This window comes from Lepidothrix coronata, unplaced genomic scaffold (genome assembly GCF_001604755.1).
Source record: "Lepidothrix coronata isolate B3197 unplaced genomic scaffold, Lepidothrix_coronata-1.0 Scaffold301, whole genome shotgun sequence".
Classification (NCBI taxonomy): Eukaryota; Metazoa; Chordata; class Aves; order Passeriformes; family Pipridae; genus Lepidothrix; species Lepidothrix coronata.
In genome coordinates this window covers 390,397-408,302 of record NW_016690481.1, presented here as the reverse complement: position 1 = coordinate 408,302, position 17,906 = coordinate 390,397, and the positions used below count along the sequence as shown (strand labels likewise).

At 51.4% G+C, this 17,906-nt stretch overlaps 1 protein-coding gene across 1 annotated transcript in view; it reads left to right on the top strand.

Annotated features, from left to right (window-relative positions):
- The first annotated feature begins 1,776 nt into the window (after nt 1-1,776).
- AAK1 (AP2 associated kinase 1) overlaps nt 1,777-17,906 on the top strand; it is an 83,163-nt gene continuing 67,033 nt past the window's right edge. The window contains exon 1 of the mRNA XM_017837330.1: nt 1,777-2,021. Coding sequence (XP_017692819.1) covers nt 1,859-2,021 — 163 coding nt within the window. The 5' untranslated portion in view covers nt 1,777-1,858. The remainder of the gene's footprint in view (nt 2,022-17,906) is intronic.

Below are 17,906 nucleotides of genomic sequence, written 5' to 3'. Positions count from 1 at the left end.
GGGGACAAAACCAATTAGATCCATTTACAACATGCTGATCCAATCTCGTTGGCATTGCTGGAAGCCTGTGCCCAAAAGAGAGGCAGGATGAAGAAAAAGGGCCGTGTGTGTGGAAACATTTTTGTCATCCCACAGTAAGCAGGCCTGGCCTGGGGACAGGGGCTGTCAGCAGGATGGCTGTAGTTATTGCCATAATACAGGAAATAATAGTCACCTGGAAAATGGGAGCGTGCTTTTGTTTCCTCCTGTGTCCCAGCCGGAGGGAGGAAGGAGAGAGGTGCGTCATGGAGGAATTCCTCTGGAGCCACAAGCTCCTCGGGCTTTGTTAAATCTGGGTCCTCCTTCTGGGAAAACCAATTTTTGCCATTTCAATGTTTCCCTCTTTTGTTTCAAATCCCAGCTTTGGCCATCTCTGATGCTGGTGGAGAGGAGTCAGCTGCTGTGGATGTCATGGGCTGGGAAAATCTCATGGGTTCTGAAGGAAAAAGGCTAAAAAAACCCCAAAGTGGTTAAATTTAAAGGACATTTCACAAGATTTGAGCTAATCTATACCTCTCCAAAGCTTAACCCAGGGGCTTTGGGCTCTGTGGATGAGCTGTGGGAGGTACTGGGGTGGGGAGGACATGTCATTTAACAGTCAGTCCAAGGCGCAGGCTTTGCAAAACCACCTGCCAGGTTTAAAACACTAAACACGTTTTGAGAGCTTGGAAAACCTCTCTTTTATAGAGTTTTCGGGGATCTCAAACGAGGCAGCAGGGCCTGTGCGAGGATAAGCCTCGTGCTTCAGGTCAAAAACCAAGATGTCACAGCAATGGCCTTCTATTATTATATCACAAAACCACCGAGTTTAGCACATTATTTCAAAACCAAACATAAAACAGCCGCCACCAGGCAAAGCGCCAGCGCGGGCCGTGGATGCTCACGGACAGGACTCCTGCACCCGTCCCTCGCGGCGAGGGGGACACCCGTCCCGTGGGGCCCCTCCGCTGTCCCTGGGGCCGGGCCCGGCCCGGCCGCTCTGAGGGGCGACCCCGGCCCGGGGGCTCCGCCACGGCCCCGCCACACAGCGCCCCCTGCCGGCCGCGGAGCCGCGGGGCACGCCGGGAGCTGTAGTCCGCGCTGCCCTTAGAGCGCCACCACCGCCGGCGCCGGAGAACTACCGCTCCCAGCGTGCCTTGCGCAGGGCCGCCATCCCGCCGAGCCCCCGCTCCCCCCGCGCCGCGCTGTGGGGCGGGGGTGCCCCGCGCTGGGGGGCTGCGGCCGGGCCGGGCGGGACATCCCGGGACGGGGCACCCCGGGACGGGACACCCTCGGGCAGCGGCACAGCCCGCGGCGGCGGGGCTCGGCCCTGCGGCTGGCGGAGGCGCGGGGGCGGCGCTCCCGCCGGCAGCCGGGACTTCCTGTGACGGCCCGTTTCGTGGTCGGATGGGGCCGGCGGGGGGCGGCGGCGGCGGGGTCGGTCCCTGCCCGCGTCCCGCTCCCTGACGGGCTCGGTGGCCGTCGGTGACGCCGCCAGGCAGCGATGCGGGCCCCGGGCCCTGCCGGCAGCCGGCCCCCGCCGTGAGCCAGCCGGTGGGGCTGCGCACGCCGGCCCCGCGGGGCGCATGGAGGCTCCCGCCGCCCGCTGCGAGGTACCGGGCACGGGCGCTGCGGGTCGCGGCTCCCCGCGGGTCGGGGGTCCCCGCGGGGGTGTCGCCGCCCCCCGTCACCCGCTGTGCTTTTGCAGGTGTGAGTCCCCCGAGGACAGCGCGGCGCGGCCCCACCAGGAGAGCGGCCCCGGGGCCCCTCAGCAGAGCCGGGAGGGGCTCGGCTCTGACACCGGCATCGCCCCCAGCGCCGGAGCCGCCGCCTCTGAGACATGAAGAAGTTCTTCGACTCGCGCCGGGAGCAGGGCGGCTCCGGGCCCGGGTCGGGCACCAGCGGCGGCGGCGGCGGCAGCAGCGGCCCGGGCAGCGGCTACATCGGCCGGGTCTTCAGCATCGGCCGGCACCAGGTCACGGTGGACGAGGTGCTGGCGGAAGGTGAGCCGGGCGCCTCTCGGAGCGCTCTGCCTGCGCTGCTCTTCCCTGCCCCTTTGCCTCCCCAGGCTGGGAAGGGAGGCCTTGGCCTCTCCCGGCCACCCCGCCTCCCCCTCGGTTCCCGGGTCCCCGAATATTTCATTGTCCTTGGTGGAATTGCAGTCCAGTGGCATCTCCGAGCTGACGTTTCTGGTCTTCTCATGTGTAAATACAGTGCGAGTTTGCTAGATTTGGTTTTTTTTTAATGCTTTAGAAATCGAGGGGATTTCAAAGTTAATCGTTTCCCACCTCTCCTGAAGTGGGAGCTAAAAAACCCAAGCAGACCCCAAAACCATCAAATGCTTTGGTGCAGAACAAGGTGCTGTAAATAATGAAAGCAGTGGCCTTCACTCTTTAACTTTTTTCAGTTGTTGCCTCCTCTCCTACCTTAAGCAGGGAGGATTATAGGCTGGAGTCAATTCCTGATAGCTCTGTCATGCACATAGGTAGGCTGTGACCTGGGATGAGGGATTTCTGTGCGTGGGGGTTTCTGCAAGGGGAAGTGCTGATCCCAATTGCTGTATTTTTCCCCCCAAATAAAACAGTGGAAGAACTAAAAATGAGCCGTGGGGATTACAGAACTCATGACGTGTGCAGCCCTTGCAGTGCAGCAAAGCTGCTGGTGGCATTTGTTTAATTGTAACCAGCTCTGCTGCTTCAACTATCATTTTACATTTCATTTGTTGGAGCTGTGAGGAGCCTCCTGGCTGGCTCTGGCTGGTAACCTTAGCCTCGACCTTCAGAGAGATGTTGGCCTCCTTAGCCCTGCTCCTGGTCCCTCCTGCAGCATCCTGGGCCATTTCAGTCAAAACAGTGTTTTGTTTTGATCTGGTGATTGCGAAGGAGAGGGGAGCTGCTGTGAGAGAGCTGAGTGGGAGGACCTGTGTTGGCTTCTACAGAAAGAGCCCTAAAATGGAAAAGGGACTCTGTGTACGCTGCCAGTGTTCAGGCTTGTAAGAAGTCACCACAGCGTGCAAAAAAATAGGTCTGTGACCATCTTTCAGGCGTGATTTCTGATGCGTTCTGCTGAGAGGAGCACTGAAACCAGGCTTTTAACTAGTAACTATAGTGATTTTATTTTTTTTTCCTGAAATTTGCATTGTAGGTTCGCCTCGGCTGGTATTTCCAAGGCCCTTTTGGTCCTGGAAGCTCAGGAACTACACGAGCTAAGCCTGAGGAGCTGTCAGAGTCTTTTTTTTAATGAGGGGTGGCCTCATCCTTGTAACATAGGAAGGCAGAGGCTGTTTGTGCTGATGAGTAATCTGCTGGCAGGTTCTGCCCCGTGCTGACAGCACCGGGGAGCGGAGCCTGTGTGTCACCGGGCCCTCCTGCTCGGCAGAGGTGGAGGTGGAAGCACAGATTGCCTGGAAGAGGTTCCTCCCCTCCCTCCTCGCTGTCCTGGAGGAGCTGCTCCCTGGGGGGGCTTTTCCCTGCCACTCCTGGTTTCTTGGCTGGCCTCTGGGATGGAGCACGGCCTAGGCTTGGCTGCAGCTCCTGGATCCACACAGGCTGAGCAAGGCCTGTAATACAGGTGCTGAGATCTGTTCCTGTGAGGCAGAGGAAGTTTTTGTGGTGAAATGGGCTACACAGGTGTTGTCCTCACATTTAGACTGCTGTGGGCAGTCTGAAATCCTTCTGCCTGCTGAGTGAAGCCTCCAAGGGGACAAGAGCAAGGTGGCTTTGTGGGTTTGCAGCTTGTCACCTTTTGATGGGAACAGAGAGGTGAAAATGCCATTTCCTCTGTAGGAAAGGGAGGTCATCTGGGGAGGCAGCGTGGGGCAGAAGTACTGCAGTTCTGCATACGTGTGCCTGAGAGCTGGTGAACAGCATTTTCTCCCTGACTCAGCTGGAGGCCTGGGGAGCTCGAGGGCGGCCTGGTCCCTGCACTCCTGACGTCTGAATCCGCGGCTGGAAAACCTCTTTGTATCTGCAGTGGTGCTTCAGCAGTTTTGAAAAGGCAACTTGTGAGCTCTTGGCTATTTCTGCTAAAAGGAAAAGTCCCCTGGGAAGCACTTTGCAGGAGTAGTATCCTGTCTGGGAAGGAACACCTCTAGTCCCGGTTGCTTTAGGAGGCAGATGGGAGGTCTGTGTTTTGGTGCATGTGAAGCCTAGAAAATAAACGAGGTGCAAAGTGGCTTCGAAGAAGGAATCTCTGAGATGATGGTGGATGGCGTGGGGGAGACTTGAGTTGCATGACTGAGGAACTGGTTGAACCAGAACTTTTGGAATGGCAATGTTGGGATTTCCCTCTCTCTGTCAGAGCTGTGCCTGGTCACCCTGAATTCTGCTGAGCAACCCTGCTGCCAGGGGTGTGCCCTGCCTGGGGTGGAGGCCTGGATGCAGCACCAGCCTGTGCCAGGTGGCAAATGGCTCCACGTGCTCGTTGGCTCTGCATAGATTCCCCAGAATATCTGCTGTGAGTGCACCCCCACCCCTGAAAAATAGTTGTGTCTGGTTACTGCTTTCCTGAGCAGGGAGGATCATTCCTTCCTTGGGGAAGGAAGTAGATGGGAATAACACAGAAGGAATTTGAGTGATTGGCTGTGGTGTTGAGGTACCCATGAATCAGTGGGTTTTTTTACAGTGTGTTGCAATAGGTGACTCCCAGTTGAGTCTTTGTAGCTGTCTTGCTCTATATTAGCACGAATAATCTCTTAAAATTCCCCTCAAAGTTTGCACAGGGATTAACTGCTGTGGGAGGTCAGTGCTGCTGGCCTTGGGGTCTGCGGGGGCAGGGTTAAAGCCACACAGTGAGGGGTGTTGTTACTGGTTTTGGGGTGTTCACTGAGCTGAGGTGAATACCCAGGAGCTGCTGGAGTGTGTGGGTGAGTCGGGCTGCTGTCTTGCTGTTTTGTTATGAAAAGAAACCAAAACAGTGCGGTCAAATCAGATGCTACTCTTTGTTTCCGCCTGTGTGTAGGGAGAAAAAAACCAAAACAACAAAAACCCACCCCCAAACCCCACACTGGAGTTGTAAGGAGGTCAGTGTCTGTCTGAGAAGGATCAAAGAAACATTGAGAGGGATGTTGCCATAAATCAGGAATTTGCTAAGGAGTTTGAGGGATGTGCATGTGTGGCAAGTACCACAAGCCATGGGTACTCCTGAGCTAAAGCAAGGTGGGGATTGCCCCAGTGTCCCATTTTTGAGGGGAGGCTGTGTTTTGTGTGACTCTGTGTACTCACAGTATTGTAAGAGAGTGCTGAGCTGACCCAAGGTGTGTAAGTGCTGTTGGGGCACATGTATGAGCAGGATTTTGGTTGTCTTGCTCTGCTTCTAGCAAAAGGTGCAGGCTGAGTTTTTTCACGTCTGTGAAAAGTCACTTTTAAAATTAGTAGTATCTTTTCTGAAGGTCTTTTCTCTTGAAAGTGAGTAAGTAGGAGATTCAGGTTTAATGATTGTCAAATATCTCACTGAAGCTTTTCACATTCATGCCCGTGTGCTGCCTGCTAGTGTAGATTTCAAAGCTTTTAATGGCAGACATTATAAACCAGTGCAAAGTCAGCTTACATTTGCCAGCTGTGTTTTTTCCTCTGTATTGAAAAGAAGGACATGGTGGGAATGTTTCATCCTGACTTCCCTTGGCAGAGCTGCAGGCCAGCAAAGGCTGTGAGTGCCCAACCTGTGCCTGGTGGGGAGGGGGGTCCCCTGGGCTGCCTAATTGTGTGGTTGGGCTGTTTGCAGGGGGCTCTACCCTTAGGGCTTCCTCCCCCTGCACTGCTGTGACCTGAAGTCACTAAAATTACACCTGACCTTCTTCTGAAATAATCACACTTTAAAAGAAACCCCATCTGAGGTAAGTTGTGCAGATTTTCGTGGCCCTCAGCCCGATTCCAGTGTGGTTGGGTTCAACACGTCGCTTTGAAGTGCATTTTGAGAGTTTTTGCTTTCTAGCTTCAGCTGAGGGCCAGCTGCTAATCAGCTGACCAGTGACATTTGGATTAGGAATTACACTGTTTCTCCTCTTGGAATGGGCCATGTGATTTTTATTTTTTTCCCCGTTGCTTTTCCTGTGTTCCGTGTGAGGCAGCACATGTACCCTGTGCTCTGCACTGCTGGGTGGGATGTGGGATCCTCTGCGTTCCTGCAGTCTGGTTTTCTGAGGGTACAAGCCCTCAAGGCAAATTTGTTTAGAGTCCCAAGGGAGTTATTTGGTAAATGTCGAGGTCTCCCAGGTGTTTTGGTGCTTTCAGCAGCACAGCTTCTGCTGGGACAGCGTGTACCGTGTCCTGAGATGTAATCAGGGAGGAAAAGCAGGTGTTAGTGGATTTAAGTGTGTAAGGAGGTGTGTAGCCCAGAGACTCACATGGCCTGGCCTGGCCTGTGGGCTTTGTGCAGCGTGTCAGAGAGGACGTCTGGGGTCGTACCTGGGGTGGCTGGTTCCTTCCATGAGAGCTGGGGTAGGTAAGAGCACATTTAAGGGCAGTGTCAGCCCAGTGCAGTCATGGGAGGGTGAGTCCTCTGCAGTCAGCAACCCAGGAAGGAGCCTTCCCTGATAAACCAGTTTGTAATTCAAGCAGTCCTGCAACAGCCTTATGAAGTTGTCGGTATCAGAAGCTTAGTTTTGGGATTGGGTGACCAGGCACAGCTCTGACAGAGAGAGGGAAATCCCAACACTGCCATTCCAAAAGTTGGGGGGCTGGGGGAAGCACAGGGTTTAACTCTCCAACTCTGATCTTGCAGAAATGTCCTAGAGGTTAGAAACAGGTTGCTGTTGTCTGGTTGCAACACCAGCACTGGCATTGTGGGTCTCAGGAAAACAGGTACTGCCATGATGTTTTTATTGTGTCTTGGGCCTTCTCCCCTTTGTGCAGGAGCTTGTCAGCAGCTGAGGAGAGCAGGTGGGAAGTTACAAATGTGCTGAAGACAAGCTGGAATCCACTTTGGATTTAGCACTTGCTGCCTTCCAAGCTCACCCACCTGCATTAATCATGACTAATAAGGCATCAGGACTGACTAGGTGCTGCACACTGGCACTGGCACTGGGAGCTGCTTCCTTTGAAGGTGACTTTTTTTCAGTGAAAACAGTGTTTTTTGGCCAAGCTGAGGCTGTGCCCGCTGGAAGGGCAGCGTGCCAACTGCAGGGTTTGTGCTGCTTCTCTGGAAAGTCACAACCAATTTGCCCTCACTTGGATGAAGTGTTTACTTGTGTTCCACATGTGGAAGGAGACGGGAAGTCTCTGAGGAGAACATGCCATAAGCAAACTCAGTTTATGGAGGAGTTGTCTCTTGATAACAAGAGGTAACTGGATAAATAAGTTTCCCAGGAAAGGCTGCCTGCCTGCCTTCTTGGATGGGGGAAGCACAGGATGTCCTTGTGGTGGTACCGTGCTGGAAGTGTACCTCCTTGGATCACATACTGACTGCTGTACTTGGGGAGTGTGGGAACAACACTGACAGTGATTTACAAGCCCAGGGAAAAGATCTGGAAAGGCTTAAGTGAGGCACTGCAAGGTAATTGTCTCTCACTTGTGGCTTTTTATCATTATGGAAACTTTCTCCTTTTGTAGGAGGTCCAGGAATTGCCACAAAGCGCAGTGAAGGTTATTGTTGGCTGCCTCCAGGGTGATGCAGCAGAGTGGAGACACAGGGGAGCTGCTGCAGCTCCTCCAAGGTGAGGAGCTCTCTCTGCCCAGAGTGTCTGAGCCCTGGCACAGCCTGTGCACGTGTCCTTCCATCCCTTGTAGGGCTGCTGGGAACTGAGATAGGAAGGTGAAGCAATGCAGAGCGTGTGTGGCCAAGTCAGGAGTTGATCTCTGGCCTTCCAGATTGGGTGCTTTAATTGCAGTCTGTGTTTCCTCTCAAGTACTGCCTCTCTGTGCTTTCAGTGGACATACTCTTGGCACACTTGTGATTTGGGTGTAAATTTGCTCCTACTCTGTGGCAGAAGCTCTGCTGACACCAGGACCCCGGGCCATGTGTCACAGCATTGGATTAAATACTTTTTTTGGGACAGGATGCTCATAGCATCTGGTTTGCTTCATGATTTTGCAGAAACAAATTACGTACCAGTGACGGGTGATCTCATAGATTAAAAATAAAGCCATCAGCAGCTGAGTTCCCTGAGCAGAGACTGTGTGTGCATCCCCTCCAGCTGAGCTGGGAGCTGGCTGTGCTGTGGTGAGGACAGGGACAGGTACAGCTGATCTCCATTACCTGTTAGAAATATTCTAGCTTTACTTTGGTGATCACAGAGCTGTATTGGTGACCCCAAAGTGTGCCTGTGTGAACTTCAAAAGCAATCTGGCATGCTGTTCTCGAGGGTGTGATTGCAAAATGCAAGACCTTCTGAAGATCTCTAATACCCCAGCTGTTGTTCAGATGATATCTTAGCTTGTATCTCCTTCTGTAGGGGAATTGAGGCTTGCAAGGCTGACATGTGCTTTGCTGCACAAGTGGCAGCAGTAAAATAAACTCAGGCTTGTCTCAAAGCAGCACTGAGTGCTCCATGAGGACACGATGTGGCTGCTTCCTGTGGGCTGTCCCTGAACACTGGTCTGTTGGAAGCACCAGAGCAAGCAGGAGGAACCCTTGGTTTGGTGTTGAATACCTGTTTTGTGGCTTCACTGCTATCCTGGGTTATATGTAGGAGCTGTGATCAAAACTCAGACTTTAGGTCTGAAATACCTAAAATGAACACAAACCATCAGTGGTGATGTGAGAAGCACAGAAGTGCAGATCTGTTGCCTTATGTGCTCGACCTCCCTGCTAAGTCAGTGCTACTTTAGTTACCTGTCCTGAACCTGTGAAGGATTAATTGCTTCTGACTTGGGAAGTGCTTCAGCCATAAGGACCTTTTCTCTGGCATTGAGCTGCTGCTTGGGAGGAGGGAGCTGGATCGATGGGAAATCCTCACTTATGGCTGCAGTGTGTCCACAGGAAGGTTATTTGTGGCTGCTGTTGACCCTGGCTCTGGTCTAATAACTCTTAATGACCTTTGGCAAGAAGTGTCTAATGCCGGGGGTATGCAAGTAGCAGGTAGCATGAACAATACAGGGAGATTGTTAAAGAAACATCCTTTGGAGTTAGGAGAGGGATCTCTGGAAGCTCCTGTGTGAGTGCAGATACTCAGGTGCTGACACACCTGCCTTTTTACCCAGGTTTTGTAGCAGCTCTCCTTGGACAGGCATTCAGGTGGTGGGGAGGGAGCAGATGAATAACAAGATGAATAACCAGCCCTGAATAACAGCACAACCTGGCAGGAGGTGTTGGGTGGAGGGAAGAGGCAGTGCCATGGCTCTTTGGGTAGGGGAAGGATACACCAAGGATGGCTCAGGGGCTGGGATGGAAAGGTTCTCTCTGTAGGATCCCTGATGCTGTGATGAGTTCTGCCAATGTCCCATTAGGCAAGTACACACTTGAGAGGAGCTGCTAACCTGGGCTGTCTCTGTACCTTGCTCTGCCCTTCCACTGAGGTGCTGTCCAGCAGGATGATGTCCCTGCCCTTGCAGTGAGGTGCTGTCAGCAGGATGATGTCCCTGCCCTTGCAGTGAGGTGCTGTCAGCAGGATGATGTCCCTGGCCTCGCTGGGAGCAGCTGATGTGGCCTCAGCTGGTGTGCACTGGGTATTCCCTGGGAATTCCAGCCAGCGCTGCTGCCCAGGGCAGTGTGTTCCCACTGGAGCTCTTTGGTGGCTGTGTATTTGTCACAGCCCTCACACAGGACAGTCGGGGTGGGATGACACAGGAGGCCAGCCCCAGCTGTCAGCTGGTGAGATCCTGCTGGTTCTTATGTTGTTTGGTTTTTATTGGTCGTGTTTGTAAGGCAATAAAGGAATGCCTGGCAGAGCCCTGATGTGGGGATTGTGGGGTGGCAAAGGATGAAGGAGGGACAGTGGCAGAGGGAAGGGGCAGTACACAGGTCAGATTCTATCCTGGGGTCCTTGAGTGCATGTTTTTGGCAAGAAAAAAAAATCTGCTGAAAGTCAGAGCCTTTGCTTTGGTCTTTACCTGTTGCTTTTGAGTTAGAAGATGTACTTGGGTGTGAGAATGTGAGTTTACCCTTCTGTGTCTGTGCCTGGTTACCAGTCGTAGTTCAATCTGTTGAGCTGTGTCTGCTCCCTGGAGAACAGGAGGACCCTGTGGATGAGGTGTCACAACCTGTGGTTCTGTGTGTGGCTGTTCCTGTCCCCTCTCTGCAGAGCAGGGGGGAGGGAGCCTTGCCAGATTATTGTACCAATGAGAAGCCATGAAGATGTAGTGATTTGATAAGGGCGGTGTAGGAGAGCAGTGACAGAGCCTTGTATTAAATGCAAATGTAACTGATTGGTGTTTTAACCACAGGGTCATTAATATTCATGTCACCATAGTATCCAGGAACTTGTGTCAGGGACCAGGGCCCTGTGTCACAGAATGCCAAGGCAGAGAACAAAGCCTGTCCATGCTCCTGGGAGATTCCTGACCCTTCCCTGTGCCTGCTGAGGCTCAGCTCTGTGTTTGGTACCAAAATCCACTTGAGTGCTGCTGCCGTGGAGCTGCTCAGAGAGAGCCATGAGGTGCCAGCAGCTGTGACCACACAGCTGAGCACGGCAGGAGAGCTGACACACAGGATCTGCTGAAGGTCTGGTGTTGTTCAGAGACCACAGCAAACACACCAACTCAACCTTGCTCACCCAGTGTTCAGCAGAACATGTGACAGGATTAAATGTATTGGATTTTTGTAAAAATTAAAATGATGCTATTTTTGGAGGGGGACAGATGGTGGTTTTCTACCTTTTGCTTTTATTTTAAACTTAACAGCGTGAGAAGCCCTGACATTGTACCTTTGAAACTTTTTCTGCTGCTGAGCAGGCTGGAAATGCATTAAATGATATATTGCATGTAAGTTGGGATTCGTTAGCCATTATTTAAATTCATTCGAGCTGATGAATTAAATCCCCAACGGTTACGGGGTTGGTGAGTAACAGTCACAAGACTGCAGGTTCTGGACCCCTGCAACCTTTTCCTGTTCCTGGACATCTGACAGATGAACAGACAAATGTTCACATCCCTCCTTCCTCACCTATGGGAAATTCAAAGCCCTGCTTCATGTAGGGCTGATTTTTATTTCTTTAAATGCTGAGTGATGGATACTGACTGCTCCTGGCTGTACCTGGGGGTTTAAATTCCCGGAGAGCTGTCTGGTGGGATAGTAGATACCTCTCTCCTACTTGGCATGTACTGAGGAGTTGAAAAGTTCACTGCTGTCTTCAGGGGTCGATTTGCATATGCTCTTCCAGAGGAATGTGATGTGGTCCTTAAGCTGTGTTTTCCTGTTACTCAGGGAGATGGCACTTCTGTGGCTCATGGGTATTATACCTGTAGCTACATGGGAGACCTGGAAAGGCTGGAATCTGGGTTCCTGGGTTTAAGCAGAAGAAACTGGTTTGAAACAAACCTCCATCCACTGCTGTGAAGCTCTTCCAGTATCCTGTGAGCTGGAAGCTTGGGCTCTTGCTAGAATGTATGTGTTTGGGTGTCTCCTGTGGTTTTCGTGCTGCGCAGGAGGGATGTCTGGGTGCTGCCATAGTAATCAAAATTCCTAAATGTCGAACTTCCCTGTTGCCACGAGCATGGATCCCTGCATAATTGCTTCCCAAATGGAGTGTGTTGTTACCATGGCACTCCAGGTCTCCAGGAGCCTGCTCTGCCTGCCCCTTGTGAGTCCTGTTCAAAACCAGCCCCAGCCCTGGCCTTCATCTTGCTTTCTCCCTCCCCTGCACCTCCAGCTACAACCTGCTCTCTGCTCCACTAGTTTGGCTTTTCCTCTCCTCTCCTGACATGATTCACCGCTTCCTTGCCTTTCCAGGGAAGCTTTTCAGCTGCCTGCAGTTGCTGCAGCTTCTTGCTGGCTTTGCAGTTCCAGCCGTGCTCACTCTGAGCCCGTCATGCTCCGCAGCATGTTGATGCCAGTGCTAATTTCACTTGGAGATGAACAAGGGCTCAGATGCTATTAGCAGCTGCTTGGAATAATAGCAGCTGAAATGTGCTTTTTAAAGGACTGACTGATAACTAAACAAATGATTCTTTTTCAGTTTTTTTTAAGCTGTGAGTTATTCATGACCCATTAATTTTTATTTTTTTTCAGGCTTACAGTGGAAGTTCAAGGACTAAAATTGTCACAATAGAGAGGGACTGAGTCTGCCTTGCCAAGTAATGTGTTTGGAGGCAGCGTGTCTTGCTGCAGAGTAATAAAACACTGTTCCATCAGCTTTGGGTTTCCGAGTCAGCCTGTCAGGGGGGAGTGGAGTGGATGCACATGGCTGGAAAGCAGAGCACATGCCCAGCAAATCTCCCCACGTGAACACCTAAACGTGCTTCCTGCTGTGACAGCCAGGACAGCTCCATCGCCTCCAGTGAGCTGCTGTTTGTTATGAAATTGCTGTCACAGATACTGCAAACACTGGAGACTTTAATACCCCTAAATTGGGGTGTCTGGGCTGTGCTCTGCTGGTGTTCTCGGAGGTGGGCAGTGCCAGGCCATTGCTGCCCTTGGACTGGAGCTTCTGGAAAGGGAAATGCAGAGTTAATGCACAGACTGAATCTTGCCCACTGATTGTTTCACCGAATGGCAGAGATTAATTTCCTGCCCCCTCACACCCCTTCTCCCCTCCTTTCCCTGCTATATTATGATTTCCAGCTTCCCCTTTGTCTTTCCCCTGGCACGGGCTGGGAGTTGCAGGGGGATCGTGGAGGGGAGAGGAGCGGCTCATAGAGCTCTGTGATGAGATGGGGTCCTGGAACATGGAAAGAAATGAAGCTGAATGGCTCAAAATCAGCTCTATCAAAATAAACCCCCAGAGCAGTGAGGAGAGGCAGTTAAGCTTTTCCCATGTTATCCATGCTGTGAAAATGCCTGACTGTGTAAATATTTTGTGTCTGTTCGTTATTGAGAACGTCATAGCTAATGAACTAAACACCAACTCCCAGAACTGCCACAGTCCCTCGACATCCAGTCTTGCTCTCCTAAAATGAGGAGAGGTGGAGGCCCTGCTTGTGTTCTGTGTTGGAGGAGGCTCCTGGTTATGTTATTTTGCACAGCTCAGGCCCTCGTGGCCGGGGCTGCCACACCAACATTACCGATGATGCTCTGCCTGTTTAAAGGGAGAGGGTGGAGCCTGTAAATCTAAATCCATCCTGTCGTGGCCTAGATATGGCAGCAGTGACACTAAGCAAAGGCCCTATAATTGTGTTGGTAATATTGGATAATCACATTAGGATTCTCAGCTATGGTAAATCTGTGTAGGGCTGACTGTGGCCCTGCTTTCCCCTGGCTGAGAGTCTGACCCACGACCTCCACGTAAGCTTGAACCTGGAGAGAGGTCCTTTGCTCTGTTAGATGTGCTGGATGTTAAGTTTGCCTGGTGGTGTTTAAAGCCTGAAGCTTAGGCAGTGCTTCAGCTGCTGCTTGCTGGAGTCGGGAGCGAGAGGGGTTTGTGAAAAGCAGGGCTTTGCCTGAGCTGTTTTGCTCTGTTGGAAGCAGATCTTTGCCCTTATGGTGTGTGTTGTCCAATGCACTCTGGAGGAATCTTTGTAGCTGGTTGCTTGTTTTTTTCCCCTTTTTCTTGCCCCCCTCCCATTAAATCCCAGTTGCCTTTTGTGTGGGGCACCAGGCTGGCGCAGATGCCAGGCTCCCGGTGCCCGGGGAGCTCACTCGGCGTGGGGCTACTGAGGGACTGCCTCTGGCCAGCCAGGGAGACTCCTCTGTGCTCTGCTTCAGAGCCAAGAGAACAGGGAAACTGCATTGCTAGTGTGCAAATTCACTTTGTGGAGATCACATTCTTTCCAGCTCTGATGTGAGCTCCATGGAAAACTTCTTGCTGCTTAAAATGGTTATTACTGGGGGAGAGTGTGGAGCCTCTTGCCTAAACTTTGAGACCTCTGGGGCTGAAGGGCTGCACGTGTGTTTCTCTGCCAGACTGTGTTGAACAGTGAGTTTATGACCTGCTCTGCTCAGAGTTGATATGAATATGGACCAGGTGAGCACAGACTCCACCCTGATTCCCCAGCACTGCTTTCCTCTGACAGGGATGAAGCCTGGGAAGCCCCAGCCTTTGCTAGGAGGAAGTGAGCTGTGAACATGGTCTGCAAGGAGGGAAGGGGAGCTGGTGATTTGCCCAGCAAAGCTTGACTATTCTTCAAGAGTTTGTCCTATGCCAGAGGGATGCTCTCCTTGGCTGGCTTGACACACAACCTGTACCTGTATCCCTTGTATAGTTTCTTGAACTAAAATATCATTTGAAACATTTATAAAATAGGAGCTGCATTTCCTGTAAATTCAGTTTAGCTCTGAGCTCTCCTGACTTTTTACAGTTGTCACTGTTATAATCTTCCTTTGAGTATGATCACTGTGAAATTCCTGATCTGGTTGCAAAAATACCTTCTTAGCTCATTTTCCATCTGGGGAGATGCAGGTTTCAGCTGATTCTCCTGATACTGTGCCCGTTTCAGGTTTCCTGTCATGAAATACTGGGTGTCCTTTATGCTTTATCCAGCTGCCATCTACTTCCCTGCAGCTCTGGAGCTCTGATTCCCTCCTACAGCCACTTTAAGTGGGCAGGACAGGGTTGCAACATTGACCATTGCTCCTTACACAGACAAAGCTCTTCCAGCTGGACTTAGTGATTTACCTTTTTTCTTTGCCCTCAAGATAACTCTTAAATGTTCAGACTATTTAAATGGTGGTTGATGTTTCAAGATCTGATTTGATAAGTTTCCCAGAGCAGTTTTATCTCCACTCCAGGATGCAGCCTGTTAAAGTGCTGTTTAGGGGCAGTGGAAACAGCCTAGAGGAACAGATGAACCCACAACTGAAAGCTCAGTGAACCACCCAGGAGCTGCACTGATTTTTGGTTTAGTGGTGTTTCTCTCCCTGCACAGGTGAATATGGGGAGGTCAGACACTGAGAGCTGGACCTTTCCTCTTGGAAATGAGCACAGGGAGCTTCCCAGGGACTGCTCCTGTGCATGAAAGGTGGTTTGTGGTACTTTGTTTTCTGTAATCTCGTTTGGTTTGTAGCTTTTAGGCCTGTATGGACTGTAAGGACTTATGTCTTGGTAGTTTAGAGCCCTGAGCTGAAGGAGACCCTCTTCAGGACTGCCCAGAGGACCCCTCTGTGTACCCTGCAGAGATGAGTGGGTTGTGTTCCTGACATGGAGAGTTGCTTCAAATCCTGCTCTGGGAGGTGCTGGGACAGGCCTTTAGATTGAAGCAGTCCCTTAAACTTGGCACTGTTATGCTTTAGATAAGTCAAGTGACTTAAAAAAATACAGCAAAAAACAAGGAAGTAAAGCTTGTTATTTCCTTTGAGGTAGAAGATCTGGGCTGAGGGAGGCCCTGTTTAGTTGAGTGTTATTATCTGCTGCTCTCAGCTGCTGGCGGGGACGAGGGTTTGTTTTGTTCTTGTTCAGAGCTGGCCTCTGGTTTATAACACACATGTACACAAACACACACACTGTTTAGAGACATCTGGGTGTAGTAAGAGTGGGAGATGCACAGTCAGGCCCTCCTGGCTGTGCAGAGCCTGCTGCTGTTGTCTGTGTGGTGTGTCCTGTGTCACCTCTGTCCCCATTGCCACCTGCCGAGTCCTGCAGGTCCCAGTGGCACCTGTGGGTCTGTGTGTGAGCCTGTGGCTGAGCTCCCCTGTCACTGCTTTGTGCATCAACCTGCAGGCTGTTGGCACAGCCTGGGTGAAGAACAGCCCAATTTTGGGGCCTGGATCATGGGAAGCAAGCCCTGGTGATGTCCGTGTGTTCCTGAGACACGATGCAGCCTCCAGGACAGGCTCAGTGTTCTCTGTGCGTGCAACTTGAGGGTGAATAATCTTCACTTATATGGATATAAAATAACATATCAGTACCCAAATGCAACCAGAGGATTATGGAATTGGGTGGGAGAGTGAGTCATAGGCACTAATTAAATCCCAAACCCCAAGTGTCGTGTCATTCCAGCGTGTAGTACTAAACCAGCAAAATGCACACACAAAGGAGAACATCAGTACAACCACCACTGCTCTGAGTCCCTCTAGTCTTTGTGCTGGGTGATCTGGAAAAGACTGGATAGCATCCCTCCAGATACCCAAAAGAGGGGTGGAGAAGGGACTGGTTTTAGCTTGTAGATGTCTGTGGCGTGTAGGGTAAGAATTTGGGGTTGAAATCAAGTCAGTGGAGAGTTTGGTGACGCTGTGGTGGTGACAGGGTGACAACACCCCAGGAATAAACTGCCCAAGAGCATGTAGAGAGGGTGAGCAGAGGGTGAAAGATGTGCTGGGAGTGACTGGGGCAGTGTCAGTCGTGCCTGTAAGTGAGAGGCTGAGTCAGGTGAAATCCTGTGCCAAGATGACATGGTGACACTTCCAGTGTGGCCTGTGTGGCTCAGAGAGCCTGGAGAGGGTGAAATGAGGCTGGGGAAAACCTCCCTCTGTCCTCTCCTCCTGGCATACTCAATTTACCTCCTTTCAATCCACCGGGGCAGGAATAGAATCTGCTTTTTTATGCAGATTTTGTGTTAGTCATAAAGTTGTACAACCACTGGAGAGAGGGAGGGAAGGTTGAAGGCCCTGAGTGCTCACCTTTGGGATGCTGCTTGGGGGAAGATGAGCATGAGAAAGGAGTTCAGTACCAGAGGTCCTGCTGGTGATCCTGCAGGGTCTGTTGGACTGCAGCAGGTCTGGTATCTTCTCTCTGGGAACACTGCAGTGCCCCTTGACCTGCAGGGTCAGAGGAGCAGCCAACCTCCTCCTGCCTGCCAGAAACAGAGGGGTAGGAAATGCTCTCTGGCTGTGTCAGTGATTAATCCCTCACCAGACCACAGCAAGCTTGGGAACAGATCTGATGTTCATTTCCAGACTGGATTCGTGGCCACAGGGAGGGCCCGTTGTGACACCTGACAGTGCTGGAAAACCTCTACCAAGTGCTGCTTCCTCTGGGTGACCTGTTGTGCTGTACCCAAGGTGGAATGAGAGGTGAACCTTCAGTCCCATCCTGGTGGGGTGACTTGCTCCTCTCTCTTACTATGAGATGTTGTGGTTTGAGGGTCTGTTCTGCACTTGGACACCCCAAGGTGCCCTTCCAGCATGGATTTGCTTCCTGGGGACAGGCTGCAGAGCTCCTGTGAGCAGAGCAGCTCTCTGACTGAGCTGTGTGAGCAGGGCCTGTGCTTGTGCTGCTGCTGTCAGTGAGTGCTGTGCTGTCACACTGACCCACGTGTTCTTTAGTCAGGTTCTCAGTTTTTTGCCTTGTTTGTTAATCACAGGTTTTCCCACCCTAGTAGCACCATTTTAAGACCATGACTTGAAGAACAGAGAAATTAATTTGCAAATTGCTGGTGTTTCTGGCTGTCTCCATCTGAAGGAACTGGGAGCAGAGATAATGTTCCAGGTTGAGCTCAGTAAATCATAGATTGTACCAGTGTTGTCTTTGCTTCCTTTGATATTTTTATGACCCTGGCTATTACAGCCCTGCCTCTTACTGTGGCTTCTTAATTACCTCAAACCACTTTAAAAACAAAACGAGTTGTATTTTTCTTTAAAGGTGTTAATGCTGACGCTCTGTGACTTTAAAGGTGTTGTAGATGCTTCATAAAGCAGAAAAAGCAATGTGCAGTGATCTTGATCCTTCCAATTCCTTGTCGTGTATCACAGCAGAACACCTCACAGTGCTGCTCCCAGTTTGTGGGCACACTTGGTAATAAAGAGGAATAATGCTGGAACAGAAAACTTAATTTGGGGTGAAATATGCTGTCCTGAAAACAAATAGCTCAGCAGTGATGGAGAAGTGGCATCCAAAGGGGGAAAATGGGATTTGAGATGGTGTGTTTTCAGCAGGTATGTGCAGCAATACCCTCCTGCTGGGCAATGGAAGAGTGGAATAAAAG